The sequence below is a fragment of the Odontesthes bonariensis genome, chromosome 12, assembly GCF_027942865.1.
Source record: "Odontesthes bonariensis isolate fOdoBon6 chromosome 12, fOdoBon6.hap1, whole genome shotgun sequence".
NCBI classification, from domain to species: domain Eukaryota; kingdom Metazoa; phylum Chordata; class Actinopteri; order Atheriniformes; family Atherinopsidae; genus Odontesthes; species Odontesthes bonariensis.
The window spans coordinates 39,153,698-39,167,441 of NC_134517.1; the positions used below are offsets into that span (position 1 = coordinate 39,153,698).

General features: G+C 45.9%; 1 protein-coding gene across 1 annotated transcript in view; it reads left to right on the plus strand.

The window, feature by feature from the left end:
* The window catches only part of LOC142397011 (kinesin heavy chain-like), a 47,752-nt gene that overhangs the window by 12,207 nt on the left and 21,801 nt on the right, over positions 1 to 13,744 (plus strand). Inside the window, exons 7-10 of the mRNA XM_075480438.1 lie at positions 1,396 to 1,483; positions 8,370 to 8,494; positions 11,015 to 11,119; positions 13,438 to 13,586. Of these exons, the coding sequence (XP_075336553.1) occupies positions 1,396 to 1,483; positions 8,370 to 8,494; positions 11,015 to 11,119; positions 13,438 to 13,586 (467 nt within the window). The remainder of the gene's footprint in view (positions 1 to 1,395; positions 1,484 to 8,369; positions 8,495 to 11,014; positions 11,120 to 13,437; positions 13,587 to 13,744) is intronic.

A 13,744-nucleotide genomic window follows, 5' to 3' on the forward strand; every position in this document is an offset into this window, starting at 1 on the left:
TCCTGCAGTATTAGTGTTCCTGTAGTATTAGTGTTCCTGCAGTATTAGTGTTCCTGTAGTATTAGTATTCCTGCAGTATTAGTGTTCCTGTAGTATTAGTATTACAGTAGTATTAGTGTTCCTGCAGTATTAGTATTCCCGTAGTATTAGTATTCCTGTAGTATTAGTATTCCCGCAGTATTAGTATTCCTGCAGTATTAGTATTCCCGTAGTATTAGTATTCCTGTAGTATTAGTATTCCTGCAGTATTAGTATTCCCGTAGTATTAGTATTCCTGTAGTATTAGTATTCCTGCAGTATTAGTATTCCCGCAGTATTAGTATTCCCGTAGTATTAGTATTCCTGCAGTATTAGTATTCCTGCAGTATTAGTATTCCCGTAGTATTAGTATTCCTGTAGTATTAGTATTCCTGCAGTATTAGTATTCCCGTAGTATTAGTGTTCCTGTAGTATTAGTATTCCCGTAGTATTAGTGTTCCTGCAGTATTAGTATTCCTGCAGTATTAGTGTTCCTGCAGTATTAGTATTCCTGCAGTATTAGTGTTCCTGCAGTATTAGTGTTCCTGCAGTATTAGTGTTCCTGCAGTATTAGTGTTCCTGCAGTATTAGTATTCCTGCAGTATTAGTATTACAGTAGTATTAGTATTCCTGCAGTATTAGTATTCCTGTAGTATTAGTGTTCCTGCAGTATTAGTGTTCCTGTAGTATAAGTGTTCCTGCAGTATTAGTATTCCTGCAGTATTAGTGTTCCTGCAGTATTAGTATTCCTGCAGTATTAGTATTCCTGCAGTATTAGTATTCCTGCAGTATTAGTATTCCTGCAGTATTAGTGTTCCTGTAGTATTAGTGTTCCTGCAGTTATAGTGTTCCTGCAGTATTAGTATTCCTGCAGTATTAGTATTACAGTAGTATTAGTATTCCTGCAGTATTAGTATTCCTGTAGTATTAGTATTCCTGCAGTATTAGTGTTCCTGTAGTATAAGTGTTCCTGCAGTATTAGTATTCCTGCAGTATTAGTATTCCTGCAGTATTAGTATTCCTGCAGTATTAGTATTCCTGCAGTATTAGTGTTCCTGTAGTATTAGTGTTCCTGCAGTATTAGTGTTCCTGCAGTATTAGTATTCCTGCAGTATTAGTATTACAGTAGTATTAGTATTCCTGCAGTATTAGTATTCCTGTAGTATTAGTATTCCTGCAGTATTAGTGTTCCTGTAGTATTAGTGTTCCTGCAGTATTAGTGTTCCTGTAGTATTAGTATTACTGCAGTATTAGTATTCCTGTAGTATTAGTATTACTGCAGTATTAGTATTCCTGCAGTATTAGTGTTCCTGTAGTATTAGTATTCCTGCAGTATTAGTATTCCTGGGTGTGTGGCTGACGCTCTCTCCCCATCAGGGCTGTACGGAGCGTTTCGTGTCCAGTCCTGATGAGGTGATGGACGTCATCGATGAAGGAAAAGCCAACCGACACGTCGCCGTCACCAGTGAGTCTGATTCTGAAATATTCCTGAGCTCAACATGTTGTTCGTCTGGATGCTGACTATGAGTCACACATCAGATGGTCAGTGGGTCAGGAAGTGATGCTTCCTGCTTCAGGACATGTGGCTTTGGGGCGTGTGTTCCTGCTGTAAAGATGTACCCGACCTCTGGGATGCCCCACAGTGTTATATTCTGACTCTAACCCCCACGGGACCTTCCCCATGTTTTTAGTTTGATGTTTGATCACGTTTTAGGTTTTGGTTTTGAATTATTGTTTTTAGTCTTCTCATTGTTTTCCCCTTACTTCCCATTGTTTTCCCCCTCACTTCCCATTGTTTTACCCCTCACTTCCCATTGTTTTCACCCTCACTTCCCATTGTTTTACCCCTCACTTCCCATTGTTTTCACCCTCACTTCCCATTGTTTTCACCCTCACTTCCCATTGTTTTCCCCTTACTTCCCATTGTTTTACCCCTCACTTCCCATTGTTTTCACCTCACTTCCCATTGTTTTCCCCCTCACTTCCCATTGTTTTTTCCTCACTTCCCATTGTTTTCACCTTACTTCCCATTGTTTTCCCCTCACTTCCCATTGTTTTCCCCTCACTTCCCATTGTTTTCCCCTCACTTCCCATTGTTTTCACCTCACTTCCCATTGTTTTCCCCCTCACTTCCCATTGTTTTCCCCTCACTTCCCATTGTTTTCACCTCACTTCCCATTGTTTTCCCCTCACTTCCCATTGTTTTCACCCTCACTTCCCATTGTTTTCACCTCACTTCCCATTGTTTTCCCCTCACTTCCCATTGTTTTTTCCTCACTTCCCATTGTTTTCACCCTCACTTCCCATTGTTTTCCCCTCACTTCCCATTGTTTTTTCCTCACTTCCCATTGTTTTCACCCTCACTTCCCATTGTTTTACCCCTCACTTCCCATTGTTTTTTCCTCACTTCCCATTGTTTTCACCCTCACTTCCCATTGTTTTCCCCTCACTTCCCATTGTTTTCACCTCACTTCCCATTGTTTCACCCTCACTTCCCATTGTTTTCACCCTCACTTCCCATTGTTTTCCCCTCACTTCCCATTGTTTTCACCCTCACTTCCCATTGTTTTCCCCTTACTTCCCATTGTTTTCCCCTCACTTCCCATTGTTTTCCCCCTCACTTCCCATTGTTTTCCCCTGACTTCCCATTGTTTTCCCCTCACTTCCCATTGTTTCACCCTCACTTCCCATTGTTTTACCCCTCACTTCCCATTGTTTTCCCCCTCACTTCCCATTGTTTTACCCCTCACTTCCCATTGTTTTCCCCTGACTTCCCATTGTTTTCCCCTCACTTCCCATTGTTTCACCCTCACTTCCCATTGTTTTACCCCTCACTTCCCATTGTTTTCCCCTCACTTCCCATTGTTTTACCCCTCACTTCCCATTGTTTTCGCCTCACTTCCCATTGTTTTTTCCTCACTTCCCATTGTTTTCACCCTCACTTCCCATTGTTTTCCCCCTCACTTCCCATTGTTTTCCCCCTCACTTCCCATTGTTTTCACCCTCACTTCCCATTGTTTTCACCCTCACTTCCCATTGTTTTCCCCCTCACTTCCCATTGTTTTCCCCTCACTTCCCATTGTTTTACCCCTCACTTCCCATTGTTTTCCCCCTCACTTCCCATTGTTTTACCCCTCACTTCCCATTGTTTTCCCCTGACTTCCCATTGTTTTCCCCTCACTTCCCATTGTTTCACCCTCACTTCCCATTGTTTTACCCCTCACTTCCCATTGTTTTCCCCTCACTTCCCATTGTTTTACCCCTCACTTCCCATTGTTTTCGCCTCACTTCCCATTGTTTTTTCCTCACTTCCCATTGTTTTCACCCTCACTTCCCATTGTTTTCCCCCTCACTTCCCATTGTTTTCCCCCTCACTTCCCATTGTTTTCACCCTCACTTCCCATTGTTTTCACCCTCACTTCCCATTGTTTTCCCCCTCACTTCCCATTGTTTTCCCCTCACTTCCCATTGTTTTCCCCTCACTTCCCATTGTTTTCCCCTCACTTCCCATTGTTTCACCCTCACTTCCCATTGTTTTACCCCTCACTTCCCATTGTTTTCCCCTCACTTCCCATTGTTTTACCCCTCACTTCCCATTGTTTTCGCCTCACTTCCCATTGTTTTTTCCTCACTTCCCATTGTTTTCACCCTCACTTCCCATTGTTTTCCCCCTCACTTCCCATTGTTTTCCCCCTCACTTCCCATTGTTTTCACCCTCACTTCCCATTGTTTTCACCCTCACTTCCCATTGTTTTCCCCCTCACTTCCCATTGTTTTCCCCTCACTTCCCATTGTTTTACCCCTCACTTCCCATTGTTTTCACCCTCACTTCCCATTGTTTTCACCTCACTTCCCATTGTTTTACCCCTCACTTCTCATTGTTTTCACCCTCACTTCCCATTGTTTTCCCCTCACTTCCCATTGTTTTCACCCTCACTTCCCATTGTTTTCACCCTCACTTCCCATTGTTTTCCCCTTACTTCCCATTGTTTTCCCCTCACTTCCCATTGTTTTACCCCTCACTTCCCATTGTTTTACCCCTCACTTCCCATTGTTTTCCCCTCACTTCCCATTGTTTTCCCCTCACTTCCCATTGTTTTACCCCTCACTTCCCATTGTTTTCCCCTCACTTCCCATTGTTTTACCCCTCACTTCCCATTGTTTTCCCCTCACTTCCCATTGTTTTCACCCTCACTTCCCATTGTTTTCACCCTCACTTCCCATTGTTTTCCCCTTACTTCCCATTGTTTTCCCCTCACTTCCCATTGTTTTACCCCTCACTTCCCATTGTTTTCCCCTCACTTCCCATTGTTTTCACCCTCACTTCCCATTGTTTTACCCCTCACTTCCCATTGTTTTCCCCTCACTTCCCATTGTTTTCACCCTCACTTCCCATTGTTTTCACCCTCACTTCCCATTGTTTTCCCCTTACTTCCCATTGTTTTCCCCTCACTTCCCATTGTTTTACCCCTCACTTCCCATTGTTTTCACCTCACTTCCCATTGTTTTCCCCCTCACTTCCCATTGTTTTTTCCTCACTTCCCATTGTTTTCACCTTACTTCCCATTGTTTTCCCCTCACTTCCCATTGTTTTCCCCTCACTTCCCATTGTTTTCCCCTCACTTCCCATTGTTTTCACCTCACTTCCCATTGTTTTCCCCCTCACTTCCCATTGTTTTCCCCTCACTTCCCATTGTTTTCACCTCACTTCCCATTGTTTTCCCCTCACTTCCCATTGTTTTCACCCTCACTTCCCATTGTTTTCACCTCACTTCCCATTGTTTTCCCCTCACTTCCCATTGTTTTTTCCTCACTTCCCATTGTTTTCACCCTCACTTCCCATTGTTTTCCCCTCACTTCCCATTGTTTTTTCCTCACTTCCCATTGTTTTCACCCTCACTTCCCATTGTTTTACCCCTCACTTCCCATTGTTTTTTCCTCACTTCCCATTGTTTTCACCCTCACTTCCCATTGTTTTCCCCTCACTTCCCATTGTTTTCACCTCACTTCCCATTGTTTTCCCCTCACTTCCCATTGTTTCACCCTCACTTCCCATTGTTTTCACCCTCACTTCCCATTGTTTTCCCCTCACTTCCCATTGTTTTCACCCTCACTTCCCATTGTTTTCCCCTTACTTCCCATTGTTTTCCCCTCACTTCCCATTGTTTTCCCCCTCACTTCCCATTGTTTTCCCCTGACTTCCCATTGTTTTCCCCTCACTTCCCATTGTTTTCCCCTCACTTCCCATTGTTTCACCCTCACTTCCCATTGTTTTACCCCTCACTTCCCATTGTTTTCCCCCTCACTTCCCATTGTTTTACCCCTCACTTCCCATTGTTTTCCCCTGACTTCCCATTGTTTTCCCCTGACTTCCCATTGTTTTCCCCTCACTTCCCATTGTTTCACCCTCACTTCCCATTGTTTTACCCCTCACTTCCCATTGTTTTCCCCTCACTTCCCATTGTTTTACCCCTCACTTCCCATTGTTTTCGCCTCACTTCCCATTGTTTTTTCCTCACTTCCCATTGTTTTCACCCTCACTTCCCATTGTTTTCCCCCTCACTTCCCATTGTTTTCCCCCTCACTTCCCATTGTTTTCACCCTCACTTCCCATTGTTTTCACCCTCACTTCCCATTGTTTTCCCCCTCACTTCCCATTGTTTTCCCCTCACTTCCCATTGTTTTACCCCTCACTTCCCATTGTTTTCACCCTCACTTCCCATTGTTTTCACCTCACTTCCCATTGTTTTACCCCTCACTTCTCATTGTTTTCACCCTCACTTCCCATTGTTTTCCCCTCACTTCCCATTGTTTTCACCCTCACTTCCCATTGTTTTCCCCTTACTTCCCATTGTTTTCCCCTCACTTCCCATTGTTTTACCCCTCACTTCCCATTGTTTTACCCCTCACTTCCCATTGTTTTCCCCTCACTTCCCATTGTTTTCCCCTCACTTCCCATTGTTTTACCCCTCACTTCCCATTGTTTTCCCCTCACTTCCCATTGTTTTACCCCTCACTTCCCATTGTTTTCCCCTCACTTCCCATTGTTTTCACCCTCACTTCCCATTGTTTTCACCCTCACTTCCCATTGTTTTCCCCTTACTTCCCATTGTTTTCCCCTCACTTCCCATTGTTTTACCCCTCACTTCCCATTGTTTTCCCCTCACTTCCCATTGTTTTCACCCTCACTTCCCATTGTTTTACCCCTCACTTCCCATTGTTTTCCCCTCACTTCCCATTGTTTTCACCCTCACTTCCCATTGTTTTCACCCTCACTTCCCATTGTTTTCCCCTTACTTCCCATTGTTTTCCCCTCACTTCCCATTGTTTTACCCCTCACTTCCCATTGTTTTCCCCTCACTTCCCATTGTTTTACCCCTCACTTCCCATTGTTTTCCCCTCACTTCCCATTGTTTTCACCCTCACTTCCCATTGTTTTACCCCTCACTTCCCATTGTTTTCCCCTCACTTCCCATTGTTTTCACCCTCACTTCCCATTGTTTTCACCCTCACTTCCCATTGTTTTCCCCTTACTTCCCATTGTTTTCCCCTCACTTCCCATTGTTTTCCCCTCACTTCCCATTGTTTTACCCCTCACTTCCCATTGTTTTCACCCTCACTTCCCATTGTTTTCCCCTCACTTCCCATTGTTTTCACCCTCACTTCCCATTGTTTTCCCCTCACTTCCCATTGTTTTCCCCCTCACTTCCCATTGTTTTCCCCTCACTTCCCATTGTTTTCCCCTCACTTCCCATTGTTTTCACCCTCACTTCCCATTGTTTTCCCCTCACTTCCCATTGTTTTCCCCTCACTTCCCATTGTTTTCACCCTCACTTCCCATTGTTTTCCCCTCACTTCCCATTGTTTTCCCCTCACTTCCCATTGTTTTCACCTTACTTTCCATTGTTTTTTTCCTCACTTCCCATTGTTTTCCCCTCACTTCCCATTGTTTTCACCCTCACTTCCCATTGTTTTCACCCTTACTTCCCATTGTTTTCCCCTCACTTCCCATTGTTTTACCCCTCACTTCCCATTGTTTTCCCCCTCACTTCCCATTGTTTTCCCCTCACTTCCCATTGTTTTCCCCTCACTTCCCATTGTTTTTCCCCTCACTTCCCATTGTTTTACCCCTCACTTCCCATTGTTTTCCCCCTCACTTCCCATTGTTTTCCCCTCACTTCCCATTGTTTTCACCTTACTTTCCATTGTTTTTTTCCTCACTTCCCATTGTTTTCCCCTCACTTCCCATTGTTTTCACCCTCACTTCCCATTGTTTTCCCCCTCACTTCCCATTGTTTTCCCCTCACTTCCCATTGTTTTTTCCTCACTTCCCATTGTTTTCACCCTCACTTCCCATTGTTTTCCCCTCACTTCCCATTGTTTTCCCCTCACTTCCCATTGTTTTTTTCCTCACTTCCCATTGTTTTCCCCTTACTTCCCATTGTTTTCCCCTCACTTCCCATTGTTTTTTCCTCACTTCCCATTGTTTTCCCCTCACTTCCCATTGTTTTCCCCTTACTTCCCATTGTTTTCACCCTCACTTCCCATTGTTTTTTCCTCACTTCCCATTGTTTTCCCCTCACTTCCCATTGTTTTTTCCTCACTTCCCATTGTTTTCCCCTCACTTCCCATTGTTTTCCCCTCACTTCCCATTGTTTTCCCCTCACTTCCCATGTTTGCTCATTAGTTTAAGGCACATCACCTGTTCATTCCCCCCCAGCTGCACCCAGTCACTGATCACTCCCAGTTCCCTGTTTAGTTCCCAGTCTTCCCCTTACCTACCTTACCTACCTACACACCTACCCTGTTCCTGATGTTTCCCTCATGCCACGACCCTGAATTTAAGCTAAGTATTTATCCATGCTGTGTTTTATCCAGGCTGTGTCAAGTGTTTTGTCTGGTCAAGTAATTATTCCACATTTTAGGTTTTTATATCCGGCTCAGCCGCGCCTTGTTTTCACTTTTGTTATTTTAACCAAGTGTGCTCGAACCTTTTGAAGTCCGCATCCGTGTCCTGCCCCAAGACACCCCACCTCACCTACTTACCCATCTCACCTGTGTCTCCCCTGTGTCTCACCTGTCCCACCTGTCTCACCCCTCTCTCACCTGTCTCAGCTGTCTCCCCTCTCTCACCCGTCTCACCTGTCTCACCCGTCTTCCCCGTCTCCCCTGTGTCTCCCCTGTGTCTCACCTGTCCCACCTGTGTCTCCCCTGTGTCTCACCTGTCCCACCTGTGTCTCCCCTGTGTCTCACCTGTCCCACCTGCCCCACCTGTCTCACCCCTCTCTCACCTGTCTCCCCTGTGTCTCCCCTCTCTCACCCGTCTCACCTGTGTGGTGTTCCTCCTGCAGACATGAACGAGCACAGCTCCCGCAGCCACAGCATTTTTCTGATCAACATCAAGCAGGAGAACGTGGAGACGGAGATGAAACTGTCGGGGAAGCTGTACCTGGTGGACCTGGCAGGCAGTGAGAAGGTCTGTAAACTCTTTTATTTTGCTTACAATCTGTTTATATTTAATTTATAAAACAATAAATTCAGGATCTAAGTTCAATTTCATCAATAAATGTTGAAAAGGGGAAATCTAGGTTTATTTTTATGTTGAAACAATAAAATAGCAAACATCTAAGTTGACTGAGTATAAAACAAAATGTATCAGAATCAGAACTACAAACTGTGGGAGATCTAAGTTTATTTTTGTTCAGAAAACAATAAATCAGAAAAGATTTAAGTTTATTTGACTTATATTGATACACAGTTGAAGATATTTGTACATTTTAATTGTTAGGGTTAAAGCTGCCGTCGGCAGGATTTTAAAATTCCGAGTCTAAAGTCGGAAAATTCGAACTGATACAACTTGTGCACGTGAGTTCACACCAGTGTGCGCGCACACAAGCTGGGGCAGACTCACGCTCAGCATGGAAGACGTGGTTGGTGACTGTTCTGCTCAGATAATAGATCAATAATAAACCTAACGTGATTGGTTAAAAACAGCCGGGAGCGCTCGATTTTTGCAAGCACGATTACAGGCTTCAGAGGGAGCTACAGAATTCGGGATTTTTCCTAAACAGCCTATTTAATATTCTACTTCCAGAATCCCATGACAGTTCAAGCTATATGACTAAAAAAAAGTTGCCGACGGCAGCTTTAAGGTTAGAGGGTTAGGTATTAGGAGATTATAACTCAGTGGCTCCCCTCCTACGTGACTTTGCAGTTCAGAACTGTACGATCACCATGGAGTTTGGTATAGGTGCCAGGGGGGTGCACTGTCCTCAGGACCCAGCTTTTGGTTGCTGCGTGTACCGGAATGGTCTTGGAGTAACTCAGGAGGCCGTGAGAAACTGTGCGTTTTTGAGTTATGTTTAAAGTGGGTGCAATAGACACAGGGTCCATATCGGTGTGTGTTATGTGCTGCAAAAGAAGGAAGAGCAGAAGAGAGACTATTCAATTTTATAAAAAATATTAAACATTAATGTTAATTTTTCAAAATGTGGAATGTGAGTCCCGGTCCTGGTTAGGCGTGCAGTCCTGTGACACAGCCTCGACCTGTTACCTTAGAGTTTAGAGAAAGGGAAAGGTTATTTACATGATAATTAATGGGATTATGAAATTATTAAAAAATATTAATTCAAAATTAATTTTTAAAAAGTGGCTCGTACCCGGACTTATGGTTAGGCGTGCAGTCCTGTGATCCAGCATGTTCCTGTGACTTTAGGGTTAGGGTTAGTTAAATCAGGTGTGCTGGAGGAGGGAAACATCCAAAACATGCAGGGCAGTGGGTCCCGAGGTCCGGAACTGAGAAACACTGATTTAGGGTTAAGGTTACTCTAATCTGGGTTAGGGTTAGGGTTACTCTAATCTGGGAAACATTTCGGTTCATTGATTTAGTTTCAGTTTGATTCTAAAACAATAAACTAGAAGAAAGTTTGCTGCTGAAATAATGAACCAAAAGAGATTTTAGTTTATTAAAGAACTAAGAGAAATAAACTTGAGGAGCTTCTCACTGTTTATACCTGAAAACAGCTACAACTCAATTTTTACCCGTCCTCCACCCTCACCTGTCTCTCACCTGTCTCTCACCTGTCCTTTACCTGTCTCTTACCTGTCTCTCACCTGTCCTTTACCTGTCTCTCACCTGTCCATTACCTGTCTCTCACCTGTCCTTTACATGTCTCTCACCTGTCCTTTACCTGTCTCTCACCTGTCTCTCACCTGTCCTTTACCTGTCTCTCACCTGTCCTTTACATGTCTCTCACCTGTCTCTCACCTGTCCTTTACCTGTCTCTCACCTGTCCTTTACCTGTCTCTCACCTGTCTCTCACCTGTCCTTTACCTGTCTCTCACCTGTCTCTCACCTGTCCTTTACCTGTCCTTTACCTGTCTCTTACCTGTCTTTTACCTGTCTCTCACCTGTCCTTTACCTGTCCTTTACCTGTCTCTCACCTGTCTCTCACCTGTCCTTTACCTGTCCTTTACCTGTCTCTCACCTGTCCTTTACATGTCTCTCACCTGTCTCTCACCTGTCCTTTACCTGTCTCTCACCTGTCTCTCACCTGTCTCTCACCTGTCCTTTACCTGTCTCTCACCTGTCTCTCACCTGTCCTTTACCTGTCTCTTACCTGTCTTTTACCTGTCTCTCACCTGTCCTTTACCTGTCCTTTACCTGTCTCTCACCTGTCTCTCACCTGTCCTTTACCTGTCCTTTACCTGTCTCTCACCTGTCCTTTACATGTCTCTCACCTGTCTCTCACCTGTCTCTCACCTGTCCTTTACCTGTCTCTCACCTGTCCTTTACATGTCTCTCACCTGTCTCTCACCTGTCCATTACCTGTCTCTCACCTGACCTTTACATGTCTCTCACCTGTCCTTTACCTGTCTCTTACCTGTCCTTTACATGTCTCTCACCTATCTCTCACCTATCCTTTACATGTCTCTCACCTGTCTCTCACCTGTCCTTTACCTGTCTCTCACCTGTCCTTTACCTGTCCTTAACCAGGTGAGTAAAACAGGAGCAGAAGGCGCCGTCTTGGATGAAGCTAAGAACATCAACAAGTCTCTGTCTGCTCTGGGGAACGTCATTGCGGCTCTGAGTGAAGGAACGGTGAGTGTCCACCAGTGTCCACCAGTGTCCACCAGGGTCCACCAGTGTCCACCAGGGTCCACCAGTGTCCACCAGTGTTCACCAGTGTCCACCAGTGTTCCCCAGTGTCCACCAGTGCTCCCCAGTGTTCACCAGTGTCCACCAGTGTTCCCCAGTGTCCACCAGTGTCCACCAGTGTCCACCAGTGTCCACCAGTGTCCATCAGTGTTCACCAGTGTCCACCAGTGTCCATCAGTGTTCACCAGTGTTCACCAGTGTCCATCAATGTTCACCAGTGTCCACCAGTGTCCACCAGTGTCCACCAGTGTCCATCAGTGTTCACCAGTGTCCACCAGTGTCCATCAGTGTTCACCAGTGTTCACCAGTGTCCATCAGTGTTCACCAGTGTCCACCAGTGTCCACCAGTGTCCATCAATGTTCACCAGTGTTCACCAGTGTCCACCAGTGTCCACCAGTGTCCACCAGTGTTCACCAGTGTCCACCAGTGTACACCAGTGTTCACCAGTGTTCACCAGTGTTCACCAGTGTGCACCAGTGTGCACCAGTGTCCACCAGTGTCCATCAATGTTCACCAGTGTCCACCAGTGTCCACCAGTGTCCACCAGTGTCCATCAGTGTTCACCAGTGTCCACCAGTGTTCACCAGTGTTCACCTGTGTCCATCAGTGTTCACCAGTGTTCACCAGTGTCCATCAATGTTCACCAGTGTCCACCAGTGTTCACCAGTGTCCACCAGTGTCCACCAGTGTTCACCAGTGTTCACCAGTGTTCACCAGTGTCCACCAGTGTCCATCAATGTTCACCAGTGTTCACCAGTGTCCACCAGTGTCCATCAATGTTCACCAGTGTCCACCAGTGTACACCAGTGTTCACCAGTGTTCACCAGTGTACACCAGTGTCCACCAGTGTCCACCAGGTGTCCACCAGTGTCCACCAGGGTCCACCAGGGTCCACCAGTGTCCACCAGTGTTCCCCAGTGTCCATCAATGTTCACCAGTGTCCACCAGTGTACACCAGTGTTCACCAGTGTTCACCAGTGTCCACCAGTGTCCACCAGTGTCCACCAGGGTCCACCAGTGTCCACCAGTGTTCACCAGTGTTCACCAGTGTCCATCAATGTTCACCAGTGTGCACCAGTGTGCACCAGTGTCCACCAGTGTCCATCAATGTTCACCAGTGTCCACCAGTGTCCACCAGTGTCCATCAGTGTTCACCAGTGTCCACCAGTGTCCATCAGTGTTCACCAGTGTTCACCTGTGTCCATCAGTGTTCACCAGTGTTCACCAGTGTCCATCAATGTTCACCAGTGTCCACCAGTGTCCACCAGTGTTCACCAGTGTCCACCAGTGTTCACCAGTGTCCACCAGTGTCCATCAATGTTCACCAGTGTTCACCAGTGTCCACCAGTGTCCATCAATGTTCACCAGTGTTCACCAGTGTCCACCAGTGTCTACCAGTGTCCATCAATGTTCACCAGTGTCCACCAGTGTACACCAGTGTTCACCAGTGTCCACCAGTGTCCACCAGTGTCCACCAGGGTCCACCAGTGTCCACCAGTGTTCCCCAGTGTTCACCAGTGTCCACCAGTGTCCACCAGTGTCCATCAGTGTCCACCAGTGTCCATCAGTGTTCACCAGTGTCCACCAGTGTCCATCAGTGTTCACCAGTGTTCACCAGTGTCCACCAATGTCCACCAGTGTCCACCAGTGTCCACCAGTGTCCATCAATGTTCACCAGTGTGCACCAGTGTGCACCAGTGTGCACCAGTGTCCAGCAGTGTTCACCAGTGTCCACCAGTGTCCACCAGTGTCCATCAATGTCCACCAGTGTCCACCAGTGTTCACCAGTGTCCACCAGTGTTCACCAGTGTTCACCAGTGTCCACCAGTGTCCACCAGTGTCCATCAATGTCCACCAGTGTCCACCAGTGTCCACCAGTGTCCACCAGTTATCACCAGTGTGCACCAGTGTCCACCAGTGTCCACCAGTTATCACCAGTGTACACCAGTGTACACCAGTATTCACCAGTGTTCACCAGTGTTCACCAGTGTGCACCAGGTGTCCACCAGGTGTCCACCAGTGTACACCAGTGTCCACCAGTGTTCACCAGTGTTCACCAGTGTCAACCAGTGTCCCTTCTGGACCCTTCTGGACCCCTCTGGACCCCTCTGGGCTCCTGCTGCAGACCTCTGAACCACTGAACAGGTTCTTTAGTTGGTTTCAGAGATGGACCCATCAGAGAGCTGCCTGAAAAATAAAGAATAAAAACTGTTCTCAAACCTTTGTGAAGTCCTGCTGAACTTCCTGTGTCTGTTGGTAGAAAACTCACGTCCCGTACCGAGACAGCAAGATGACCCGAATCCTGCAGGACTCTCTGGGGGGAAACTGTCGGACCACCATCATCATCTGCTGCTCGCCGTCCGTTTACAACGAGGCAGAAACTAAATCCACCCTGATGTTTGGACAGAGGTAGGGCACAGCTGGAATAAAGTTCCTCCAGTTTACACAGCTGGATCTAAAGAACTATTTTCTAAATGTTTAAAATATATAATATATATATAAACTGTATATTATAGAGAAATAAATATTCTAAAGAAAATGTTATTAAAGCACAAAAATGTAGGCGG